This window comes from Mus pahari, chromosome 4 (assembly GCF_900095145.1).
Source record: "Mus pahari chromosome 4, PAHARI_EIJ_v1.1, whole genome shotgun sequence".
Lineage (NCBI taxonomy): Eukaryota > Metazoa > Chordata > Mammalia > Rodentia > Muridae > Mus > Mus pahari.
The window spans coordinates 57,662,453-57,675,267 of record NC_034593.1 but is presented as its reverse complement, the minus strand read 5'-3'; the positions used below and the strand labels follow the sequence as shown (position 1 = coordinate 57,675,267).

General features: G+C 43.3%; 1 protein-coding gene across 2 annotated transcripts in view; it reads right to left on the bottom strand.

The window, feature by feature from the left end:
* Kcnab1 (potassium voltage-gated channel subfamily A member regulatory beta subunit 1) overlaps positions 1–12,815 on the bottom strand; it is a 379,110-nt gene that overhangs the window by 13,781 nt on the left and 352,514 nt on the right. For both annotated transcript variants that reach the window (XM_021195477.2, XM_021195478.2), the window contains exons 9-11: positions 7,589–7,674; positions 6,808–6,928; positions 5,618–5,712 (exon numbers count right to left, since the gene is read on the bottom strand). In XM_021195477.2, the coding sequence (XP_021051136.1) occupies positions 5,618–5,712; positions 6,808–6,928; positions 7,589–7,674 (302 nt within the window). The remainder of the gene's footprint in view (positions 1–5,617; positions 5,713–6,807; positions 6,929–7,588; positions 7,675–12,815) is intronic.

Sequence of the window (12,815 nt, the reverse complement as noted above, 5' to 3'; positions counted from 1 at the left end):
TAGAGGCAGTTGAGAGTCACCCACCATGGGAACTGAAGAGAGAGGTTCTCTGCAAGAGTAGCAAGTATTCTTCATCACTGAGCCATCTCTCCAGCTCCTTAATACCATGATATGATGATTACAATAATTATAATAATAATATTATTATGAGGACTTTGTATTGACTTCCTCTTGTGGTTCGTATTAATGCCATAAATTAGAATCAATAGAGTATTTGTTTAAAGGGCAACCCAGGAAACTACTCTTTAAACATGGGAAATTATTGAGCATGACTCTGTAGCCTAGTGAGTGAGTTTACTTCCCTCAGTATGGGTCAGGGGGTTCCACTGCCCTTCTTTGCAGAAGGCTCTGCTCTTACAGGAGATGGAAATTACATCCCTGATGTACAAGGCTAGCACTGATCAGCAACAGCCACAGGGAAGGACTTCTTTTCCTTGCAACCATGGAGATGAACCTTTCCCAGAGGGAGCAGGAAGCTCTAGAGTTGGCAGTGTGTAGGAACTCCTCCCACATGATTTCAGTAGGCTGCTGGCTTTTGTTTTATTAAGTATTTTTTTCATCACCAAAGAAAAGGATAACAAAAAAAAAAAAAGAAGAAAGAAAGAAAAGGATAACATTATGTTTTATTGTGATTTTTGGAATAATTTTACAGATGTGAAGAGTAGAAGGGCAAGTTGCCCCAGTTCTCTCTGCTCCTAGATATCAAAGGCTTATAGTCTGGCTCCTCACTTGGGACTTTGCTTGTGGAAATGGCCAAGGCGTTCCCAGCTTCAGCCTTGAGAAGTCTCTGGTTCTTCTAGAGAAAAGATGCCTGAAGTGACATTTCCAGAGATGACAGCTGGGGCCAGTGGTGATGGGATGGATGGTTGTGAACTACAAGCACGTGATCCTGTCCCAGGCAGCCTCTTGAACCTGGGCACTACCTATGTCAGACATCCCTGAATGGCTACAGATGTTTTAAGTGGGAAAATATCATCAACCTTTACTTATATTTCATAATCTTTCAGGAAGCATCTCTGATTATGACTCAAACACAAAATGCGAAAGTAGTAGACAAATGCTTTTCAACACTTTTAAAAAGTAGAGTTCCTGAGATTTCAATATGTATCAGGCATATTAAGAATGTTTGATTTGTTTACTCTATTTTTGAAATATATGTAGTAAGTTCTTTTTCTTAAGATTGAAACACTCCGTGTGTGTGTGTGTGTGTGTGTGTGTGTGTGTGTTGTACTTACATCAACCATATTGAAAGACTTCTAAAACTAAGGAGGCTTGGCCTGGAGGGATGGTTCAGTAGGTAAATGCTTGCCTTACAAGACAGGAGACTGGAGTTTGGATCCTCTGCTCCATGCAAAACTGGGGATGATAGTGTGTGCCTGTAACTGCAGCACTTCTGCAGTGAAAGGGGTGGAGGAGGCAGGTGAATTCCAGAAACCCGTGGAGCAGCCAGCCTGATGTGTAGCAGTGAACAACAAAAAAGAGACCCTTCCTTACACTACGGAAGGTGAGGACTGCCACCCGGGGTTGTCTTCTGACCACTACATATGCACAGTGTATGTATGTGCCCACAGGTACATACACAAACATTTACTTATTGAATCCCTCTCTCCTGACTCTCAATACTGTAAGGTTCACTGTTGGCTTAATCAGTGCAATATATTGGGAGCTAGGGTTTTACAAAAGTGTTTACACGTTCTTAATACCAAAGGAAGCAAAGGTTTTGTTGTTGTTGTTTTTAAGAAACAACTTTAATTTCTGTTCAAAGGGGAAAATGCTAACAGTGGGAGAGATGAAGTATAATTAAAATATTAATTAAATATGAAAGTGCTTTTAGGAAGGTTGGTGGCAAATATGGTTGCCATCTGGATGGCACAGTGCTGCGGGTTCTATTGCTCCATGTTAGAATCATCCATGAGTCCTATCTAGGAACTTAAGTGTTTTGTAGCTGAGTGACCTTCCTGCCTCAGTGATCTTGTTACAAGCCATGCTCGTAGCACCTTCTTTTTATCTAACAAAGCCATATGTGGCTGAGCTGATCAACATTTTCTCTTTTGGCTATTGTTGTTGGTCTCACAGGTTGAACATTGCCTAACTGTGGTCATTCTTCTCTGGTCTAAAGTGGAAAAGAAAAGATCTCTGACAGGTCTACTGAGCCCAGCTCCACTCTATCCTCAAGAATTGTCTTTGTGACAGTGGAGTTCTTAGGATGAGATTGTTCACACTGAGGTCTGTCACTGGCAGCCAGAGAACTTGAAGCCGGTGTAAGAAATGTTGATGGGGTAAATAGAGGGAAGCACTTACAACTCAGTAACTGTATCAAGCAAGAAGCTTTGTTCTTAAGACTAAGGTGGAAGGACTACAGGAGAGTGAAAACTCCCTGGGAAGCCCAGGAAAGAGTGCAGTGCATTTGGGTAGAAAGTCAAATAACATGGGATTGTAAAGACAAGAACAGAAAAGTAGACTTGACTTAGATTCTAAGAGGATTTGGGATTTATCCTGTAAGCAGTAACTGAGAAGTCAGGATAGCATTTTAAAATGGGTCCTTTAGAAGGACAACTAACCACAAGGGTGGGTTGTTGAGAAGAGGGAGCAAATGAAAGCATCCAAGTTGAGTCCTGCAGTAAACCTGGAAAGTAAGAGGAAGACCTACATTAGGACTGTGCATGGGTGGACCCAAGTGGCAGGATAAAGGCTGGAGGATTTAGATGGAGCCTTGCTAGGCGGGGTGAGGATGAAGAGGATGAACTCTGAGGTAGCAGTATGACATCTGGATGGCTAGGTCTTGGGCAGAGGCGTTGATGATATTAAGGAGAGTTAAATTTGAGCAGAGGGTAGTGAGTGTAGATTCCATTAGGCTTGACAGATAGCCACGTGATATCTACTAGACTGGAAGCAATGCTTTGCTTTCCAGCAGAGCAGCCACAGCTGATAGCATTGTAAGAGGAATGGGGCCAGCCAGAAGAGGTTGCCCAGAAAATTCCCTGGCTAATCTTGCTTATTGTAAGAGCCCTGGAGAGCCATTAAAAGAAAAAAGAAAAGAAAAAAAGATTGACTTTTCAATTGTAGTTCAATATAGCAGACACAAAATATTAGCATTTCAGTGATGTAATATCAGACAGTGTTATGTGAGCCATTTTTAGGCTGTATTAAAAGTTGCCAGTGTATCTTTCTACTTGTCTTTAATTTTTATGCTAGCACTAGAATTTAGTACGGAGGGTATCATGCTATTTGTTTCTTTCATTTTCATTTTTTATTTTTCACTTAACTGCTTAAGTAGCCTTCCCCAGAGCAGACATGTTGCTCTGGAAACACTTCTTGATAGTGTAGAGCCTGGAGAATTTGTGGCCTTTTGCTTGGACAGGTTCTAAATGGTTGCTGATAATGCTCTAGTAGCACTCAATTTGATTGACTTAATGAAAGCCAATCAAACACTGGGTAAATACCCAGTTACTTTTGAGCTTAGCCACAGTCTTAACATCTTGAATGTTCTCCCTCCCACTTTCTGCTTTTGTTAGTACATTTGTGGAAGTTTTCCATCTGTGTGTGAGCTTTTTTATCAAATAGTGATAGAGGCATACCGACCAGATACAGCATGGCTACATCTTCCCTTTAAGGACCTGAGTATGAAAGGAAACAGATGTCTTCAGGGAAAGATAATTCACTGACATCAGGAGGCCTGGGTTCTCACGTCAGCTTTATCTGTTGGACTTTATGGTCTTAATGTTGCTTAATGTCCTTGGGCTTCAATTTCTGCATCCAGCAGAAGCCTGCCTCTTACAGGATTACTCTGAGAACAAATAGCCCACATATGTGAAGTGCTTTGAATTTTTTGGAAAGCCCTTGAAAGAATATACAGATGGTCTTCCAGCTTATACTTGTTCGTCTTAGCATTTTCTTACTGATTTGTAAGAAGTGTATCCATACAGTCTCTGTCTTTCACTTTCAGTCCAGTAGTCGACAGATTACAGAGACAGTCAATGCTTTAGTCTAAAAACAATTTGCTTCAGATGGTTTGGCTGTCTTTATATTTTTGTTTTGTTTTTTTTCAAGATAAGGTTAGGCTAAGCTATGATATTCATGAGGTTGCCATAAATGCATTTTTGACAGGGCATTTGGGTTTATACTGTGTTTATCTGGGCATTACCCCATCATAAGTAGAAGAGTGTCTATATAGCAATTTAGTGTAGCCACAACTGATTGCAAGCCATCTGTGTCCATTTCTCATTGGGAGGATAAAAGGAAGTAAAACATAATTCATAGCTCACTGCTCGGCACAGGGAAGATGCCAAGGAAAGACACAACTCCCACTGTTTCCTGTTTCTTCATGCCCCTTTTGTCTTCCTCCTTGTCACATCCCTGCCTTAGAAGCTGTTTTCTTCATGGACTTGTTTAGAGTCTGTTCTGAACGACCTTCAGTTTTCAGGAACAAGATCTCATTAAATATTCTGAGATAACTGTGCTTTGGGATAATTAAAAAATGAGAACACTGTCATGTCAGCATGCTTTGGGGCTATTTATATCTTGTGATTTTAGAGAACAAACAAGCTAAAAGCTCAACAGAAAGGAGAGTAAAAACCTAGAGCCTTGAGAAGGTTCTAGCTGGGGAGGTGTTGGTGGTCAGCTGTCTCATGCCATCGTGTCGGTGTCCTGTACCCCCCCTGTCCCCCCTCCGCTACTGGAAAATGTCTGGGCTTGGCTTGGGTGGTTCTGCTGGTTCAGTGCTGATGGAGGCTGGAGCCTGGGTTGGGCATATGCTTTCTCTAAGGTGGCTTTGGCTTGTCTGAATTTCTAAGATTCCTGTATTCTTTCTCCGTAGACACTACAGAGTAATTTGTGATTCTAATGTTGTTAAACATTCTCTCAGGCTTTTAAAACACTGGCATCTTGTGGTTAATAAGAAAAGATGTTTGTAGTGCTCCCCAATGAGTTAACCATCAGGAACGGGCCTAAGATGGGACTGGACATTGAGGAGTGAATGTATTCTACGTATATGACACAACTGAACAAAAATGCCATTAAGAAACCCATCATGTGTACAATACATGACTAAAAAAGTAAAATAAAAAGACCCACCGGGCAGAGTGGAGGCTGGTGATGACATGTTCTGTGTCTCCTGAGGCCCTCTTTTTTTTTTCTCCTGTCACCATAGGCATGTAAGCCAATCTCAAGCCATACCTAGCTATAGCTGTTTACCTCAAATGATTAAGCCCTTATGGCTTAAGTATTGTTTACTAAAGAACAGGAAAATTAAATCCTCTTACATAGAAAAGGAATTTTAAATTCGGTCACTTCCAGACAAGGAACAAAATACCCCCTTTAACAGAAGAATAAGTAAGAATGTAAGAATGTAGGGATTTGCATCTGCAAGTCAACTAGGTCATTGGACATGTTCTTCCAGTCCCCAGAGACAAATTCTCTGTGCAGGCAGATTATGAAAGGCTGACTGATGGCTGGCCAGCAGCAGAGACCTGGGCAGGACTGAGGGGTGCCCTGCCAAGGTCATGGCTGGCCAAGGCCACAGTGTGCTCAAGCTGGGAAGCCCTGGGATGCTGCTCAGCTCCTTCTAACTCATCTTCTTCCTCCCCCCACATTCTTTTCTAAGAGTTGAGGGAAATACCTTCAGTGAAGCTCTAGAACTTTCTGGCACCCCATTTCCATATTTTCCTGAAATAATCCCACAAGCAAGTGGAGACCATGTCATTGCACCAACTCCTGTAGGGAGAGAAAAAAAGAAAACAAAACGAAAATACACAATCAGAACCTTGTTTATGCCAAGTAGGACCAAGAGCGAGGGCATGTTTAAACAGCTCTGTCAGTTCTAGAGGAAAACTGGCCAGATGAATGAGTTAATACCAGCATCCATCTTTCCATTACAACTTAGGACTTACAAATTGTGCCTCATTCTTTTAGAAACCAATTAAACGTGTACTGACTGTTCCTGGGAGTGAGCCATTTAAGGGAACCTGGAAATATGGCTTATTTGTGGCCACAGTTCACAGACCAAGAGATAAGAGCTTTTACTTGCAAAAAAGGCCAGCACTCCACTTATCCACTCCGTGCCTGGCAGTGCCCGGTACCCAGAAGCAGCACAGCTTACCACACAGCAAATGCCTGGTACATGATCAAAGCGGCAGCAGCAGCAGCTATTGTTGAATTGGGGTTGTTTTTAATCCAGCATTTTCCTATTTATTTTTAGGGAAAAAAGTAATCTCTGAAAACTGCTTTGGCATATAAGCCTGAAAAAAAATGTGCTTATTGATGTTTCTAATATCCCAAGTTCTTGTGTTTATATATCCTCATCCCCCAGGCACGACTTTCACACAGACAAATTGTACCTGACTTGCTGCTGTTGAATTTGTTCTGTCTTACCCAGCCTCGGGCACAGCACAAGAGACAGATGTGGATATCTATATGCTTGTGAACGCTTGCTCAGTCTACTCATGGATACATGTTTAGGCTAAAAGAAGCACATATGAAAACCAAGTTTATCCATCCAAGTTTATGCATCCTGGTTGTGTGTACCTATGCAAATTACGTTTATCCACCTGATCCTCTTTGTGTGAACATATTTGAATGCCTGCTGAGTGTATATATGACAGTCAATTTACAACTCTGTGGCTGTCAGTCCAGTACCTTGTAGATGATGGATCCACCTGATTCTGCCACCATCTCCGAGATGCATCCTTCTTGTCATCTCTATATTGTATTAGTTGGGGACATTTGGGAAAGCATTTCCCTAGCATCCCGTGTCCCCAGTCATTGATTCTCATATTGTGAAGAATGAGCAGAGGTGATTGTGAAGATTACCTATTTTATGGTAGAGCTCTGGCAGCTGGACCTCCACCTTCTCTCTCTGGAAAAGATGGTACTCGGCTTGTTCACAGACAGGCGGGATCATGTTGAACTGCCGTGCAACAGAGTAGGCTTCCTAGGGACAGAGGAAAGGGCAGCTAAGTTTATTCTGCTGGGCATTGGAGCTTCACCGTGATTCATTTTCGTTGGGGATCTTCATTTCAGTGGATTAAATAAGAAGCAAGGAGATAAGCCAAATACATGCACAGTTGTGACCATAAATATCACCAAGAGAAGTACCAAATATGGGGAATCCTTGTTATTCGGAAAGGTTAGACTGGGTAAAGTCTGGGGCAAATTAGTCAAAGCTTGAACTATGGACTATTATAAAGGAGATGTTGTTTGCATATGCTTAAGTTCTTAAAGGAAAAAAAAAACTCAGGCTAAAAACTCAGACAAAAGTGGTCTGTAAGTGGCATGGTATAAGCAGAATTGTAAGAAAGATAGAATACTCTAGTCACATATCTCATTAGCTTTGAAATTCTCTCTGCCCTTTTCCCCCCCGCAAAGGACATACTAACACATGGTTCCTGTTTGCAGATTTGGCCCTTGAGTTTGTTCTGAACTGTTGGCTCCAGCCCTCACATCCATCCCCTTAATGACAGAACTGGTGGTGGAATTCCAATGGCACGGTCTTGTGAGAAAAGCCTGCAGAATATGCTGCAACTAAACATGGTATCTAACCAATAATGCCAAGGTGCCCACCGGCAGCCATTAACAACAGAGGCTGACTCACCATGATCTCCATCGCACTCCACCTCGAGGTGCCCCAGTACATGGCCATGCCTTGGTTGATCACGTGCGTCATTGCTCGAACGATTTCTATGGAAGCCCAGAGAGTGTTCCATGAGCTCAGCTACTTTACAGTGTTGTGTTTTCCCCTTCTCTTTCCAGAACTTAGAAACGTAATGTGATTATTTGATTAGTATAATTACTCTCTCCCTGCTGACAACATAACATTTACCATCAGTGGTTTGGAGGCCAGACCATACTCTTAGGTAAACTGATACACATTTTCAGTTTCTAGCAATATTAAACAGTATTGAAAATGTAATGACCATTGCAGGTTCTTCCTTTACTAGTATTGCTTGATGGTTCTTGTTCTGATAAATGCAGCTGAGGATCTGGTACAAGGTGAGAAGGGAGGGAGGCATTTGCTGTGACTGTAGAATGCAGGGTCGCAGAGGATGAACAGCCTGTTTCTCCTGCATGGTGGATTTGCAGAGCTGTTCCTTTCCCTCAATAGCCATTTAATAGAGATGACTCAATAACTGTGTCTAGCAGCAAGATAAACATATAAAGTCCAGAACAAACAGCCGAGGCCATGGGGGCTCAGAGCCCGTTTTGACACACCATGTCCTGGACCACTCTGAACCGAACTGAATGGACGTTGTTCTAGGACACCCGTGTAACTGATCTCACCAGGGCCTGCTGGTGGGACCACCCCGTTTACACAGTTGCCTCTTTTCAGCTTAACATCACACTTCCTCTCCCCAGAGGGTGGAGCGAAGCTAATCCTCTCGGCACCAGCCAGATGAGATAGGAAGCCTAAAGAGTTTCAAGTTCAAGTTAGCAAAATCCTCAGACAGCTCCACAAAGCAAGTCAACTGCACTCCTAGGATGCCAGGTCACTGGACATATTTCAAGGGTCAAGGTCTTGGACTTCTTTGTGTCCCAATAATACCCTCAGATTAAGTGTCCTTCAGAATGGAATTCTTGCTCAACATAGAATTGGGGTAGATTTGTTCTTTTTTCTCTTTTCTCTCTTTTCCCTGCCTCCTCTAATCTCTTTCCCTTCTCCTTCGTTTTTGTTCTTTGAGACTGAGTGCCACTGTATACCTTTGCCTGGACTGGAACTCACCTATGTAGAACAGGCTGCATTTGAATTTACAGCAATCCTTAGTCTCTGACTCCCAAGTGCTATGGTTACAGTTGTATGCTGCTGTTTCTGGCTTGGAGTCGATGTAGTCTCGATTGTATTTAAGTTGATATGGGGCAGGATTTGCATTGAGGGAGCCAAGGTTAGGGTCATAGAATCGTTGTTTGGCTTACATGTGTTATTTAAAGGTTTCCTTGGTTAGTTTGTCTTGAAGATGGGGAATGTTTTTATTCACTACCATCTAACAAAGAATTTGGTTTATTAGCTAAACACCTTTTCTTGTGATCATATATGTTATCAGAGCACTGAACTGTAAGGTTTATTTATCCCTTGTTAAATGAATGTGATAAAAATTGTAAGAAGCCTTCCCCTCTTCTTTAAAGAGTGTGCAAATGGAGATGATAAAGGTCTCTGGATGCTGGGGCCAGTTTTTGCATCTTTACCTTAGATTAGACACCTGCATCATTGCAAACAAGTCCCTTCCTGTTCAGATCCTGTTTCTCCCAGAGCTGGGAGCTCACCCAGTCACCATGTTCCTTAGGTACCTGTTGTTCTGGGAGCTGGCCTTGCCGAGGTATGCCAGACATGTTGGTAGCACTGGAGGGGTTCACAGAGAGAAGCTGAATTGGAAGACTCCCCCATCTGTTCTCTACAGACAGGGTGAAGAAGACAGAGAGTGGCTAGGCCATGTGAAGTTACCGAAGCCTGAACCAGAGCAGTTAAGGTGGAAATCGTGAGTCCAAGACTCATTCATTTACTCATTGGACACATTTAGTATAGAATTTCTAGACTTGGGGAGTTTAGGGTTGGATGGCAAGGGTGGAGAAATCAAGAGGTGATTATAAAATATAGAGTGTTATAGAAAAATATAAGCGGGTCCAGATAGGAAATGAAAGGGAAGCTCTATGGAGTCAGGGCTAGGGATGTCTCATTTCCTGTCATGTATTACATTGAAGCATTGAAACACACTAACTGTACAAGGCATGGGAGAAAAGCATTTTAGGATGATGGAACAACATGGGGAGGCCCCCGCAAGCAGGACAGTGAATTCCAGTGATTGAAATGAAGTTAGGTAGCAGAAACCCAGCAAGAAAAGACGGGCTTGAGATGAAGTTGCCAGAGGACAACAAACCAAACTGTATGGGCTAAGAGGTAGATGGGGTTGTTGCCATTTCTAGGCAAGGGAGACATCCTGTCATCAGAGTTTGCATCTCAGAATGCCATCCCTGTCTATGTTGTGAAGAATCAGTGGAAGAGGAAGCCTCTGCCATGATGCAAGAGTGATCGGAGGAGGGTTTTGGTAATTAAGACTGAGTGTGATACAGAATGGGCAGGAAGGAATCATGGCCTCCTCCCAGATCCCTGACTGTCTACAGAGAGGAGGGCAATGGTAGAAAACCTACTTTGGATGTGAGGAACTAGAGAAGATGTGGAGCTGATGTGGCTGAGTCCCTGGGATAATGAACGGCCACTGTGGGACACTGCTGTGTGAAGAAGTGCAGCTTATTCTCTGTGCTAAGTCATAGCAGTGGATGTCTGAAGAGAAAAAGAAGGGATTTCATTGCTAGCATGCAGTCAAGAGAGAGGAGCCTGTGCAGTCAGCTGACTGACCAGGAGCCAGAGGGCAGGGACAATTTAGAGCCAAGAACAGAGGGTGCTTCAAGAAGGAGGCCCACAGGATGGAACACCAGGAACAATCACATCAGAGGCTGCAGGAGTGTCTGCTACACACACACACCCCACAGAGCACAATGAGAGCCATTTTAGTGTCGCTGAAAGACTGAAGCCAGGGTGTCGTGAGAGAAGAATGGAAGGCAGGCAGGTTTGGAGACAACCTGTACAAACTCTTTCAGCAGGTTTCCCAGGAAAGAAGCACAGAAAACAATCATCCAAGGAATGCCAGGAGAGCTCTTTTCAAAGATGGAGAGGCGAGAGACTGTCTGGGTACCACTGAGGATGACCTAGAAGGAGGGAGGGTATCCCTGATGAGACCCACTGTGAGACTGGGAAGGGAGGAAAGAGAACACTGGGCTCAGAGAGAGGAGGCAGGTGCTTGGGGCTGGGGACCCCCAGGGCCCAGCTGAGTTTGTGGAACTCTGGGAGTCGGGGTCTTGTTTGATGCTGTCTTCTCGGTGGACTGGACACAGTGTAAAGGGTGTGGGTGTGAGAGGTGAGTCAGAGGCACACAGCTTTACTTGCTGGCCACACCGTCTCTCTGTTGTGTGTCGCTCTGCAGAGAAGGCAGGGAGAAAGCGGGGAGGGGGCACCTGGAGTTCTTGTCTGTGGAGGAGGTTACTTTAAAAGAAAGACCCTGAATTTAGCTAACAAACAGGAAATCACCTTATTGGTGACTTAGGTGGGATTTTTTTTACATGGTTTTTACATAGGTCTAACTTGTGGACACTAGAGGGCAGCATTGTTGAAAGAAAAAAAAATCCTGCCACATTCTTTTACTTGTGAATTATGGAAATTCATTTTATTTATCTATTTTGACCTTGATAGAGAAAACTAAGTGTAAGATTTTAAAATAAAAGTGATTATATTGTTTGCTTGCGTATGTATGAATGTATGCATGTATGTATTTTATGTGTGTTTGTGCCTGTGCCATAGTAGCTGGTGGAGGTCATAGGTCAGTTCTTCCCTTCTACCACATATGAGTCCTATGGATGGATCTTGCATTAAGCACCCTTATCTACTGAGCCATCTTGACAGCTCACAGAATGCATTTAAAGGATAATAGAATGAATATTCAAGGTGCTACGTTCATACTCTGAGAAAGAACACTCTGGAAATGTGGTAATGTCTGCCTCCCCAGGACTGGTCCTGGCTCTCCCTGTCAGGCTGAGGCGCTGGCATGAATATTTTAGAGACTTGGCCTAGTTGATTGTCAACCACACCCTGGGGTAAGCAGCCCTTTACTTGTAGCTCTGGTCTCCAAGTGCAGCGTCTAGGCAACAGCTGCGGTAGCAGCCGGGGACTTACTACAAATGTACAGCCTGGAGTCCTGCCTTGAGACCAGTGGACTGCAAATCGTGTGGCAGAGTCACTCTGCCCCCTGAACTTTGAGGACCACTCACTGTGTGCTTCCCAAGCAAGCCATCCCAGAGGCGAGGTTCTCCATGCTCCTCTTCCACGTTCTTCTCCCCAGCGCTTCATGTAACCTTCGCTTTAGCCTTAGTACTTATGCGAGAGGAGAGCGAGGTGAACACACATGCATACCCATACACTGACAAGTGTCAGATTGCCTGGACAATCTGCAGAAATACCTAGTTGTGACTCTCAGCTTCCTTTAATGAGACTTTATGTCCGTGTCTTCTTCCCACTTTTTTCTTTCCTCCCTTTTTATTTCCTCCCTTCTGTCTCCTAGTAGAGTCTCTATGTAGCTTAGTCTGGTCTAATACTTACCAGGTGGGTAGCCCAGGCTAGCTTCAAATTTGTAGTCCTCCTAACTCAGTTTCCTGGGTGCTTGGATTAATACATATGCCTCTGTAATTACAGGTATGCCTGGATTATCTGTCTGTCTGTCTATCTATCTATCTATCTATCTATCTATCTATCTATCTATCTATGTATCTATCTATCTATCTATCTATCATCTATCTAAATGGTCACAAGATTTTGTTAGGCCTTCCCAACCTCTCTCAGGTTAAAATCATTCTTCTTTAAACTTGATGATTCTCCCGGGGGCTCCGAGGCCTCATGGAGCAGACCTTAGTCAAGTCAGTTGTGCTCTCTAGGTATCTCATTTCCACCTGTATCATTAAGGTGGTATCAGTCCTGTAGAATTCGTTCGCAGCTGGTACAGACCATGCATGTAGATGCTTTGAAGCACTGACGTTTCCTGCATAGCCAGTGAGTAAGTGGAATGTGGCCTCCGTTCCTCCACAAAAGCCTAGCACCCACATTTTATTTAGTACATTCCTCTCTCAGTGATGTAGCTCATCCATGTTTAAAGCATTTCTTACCAAAGGAGTTGATACAGACACTTGGAGTGAAAAGCTTTGGATGATACATTTTTAATTTTGGAATCAGACCTCACATACAGATACACAGCTTGCAAACCCTGCCTTCATCACCTTCTGCT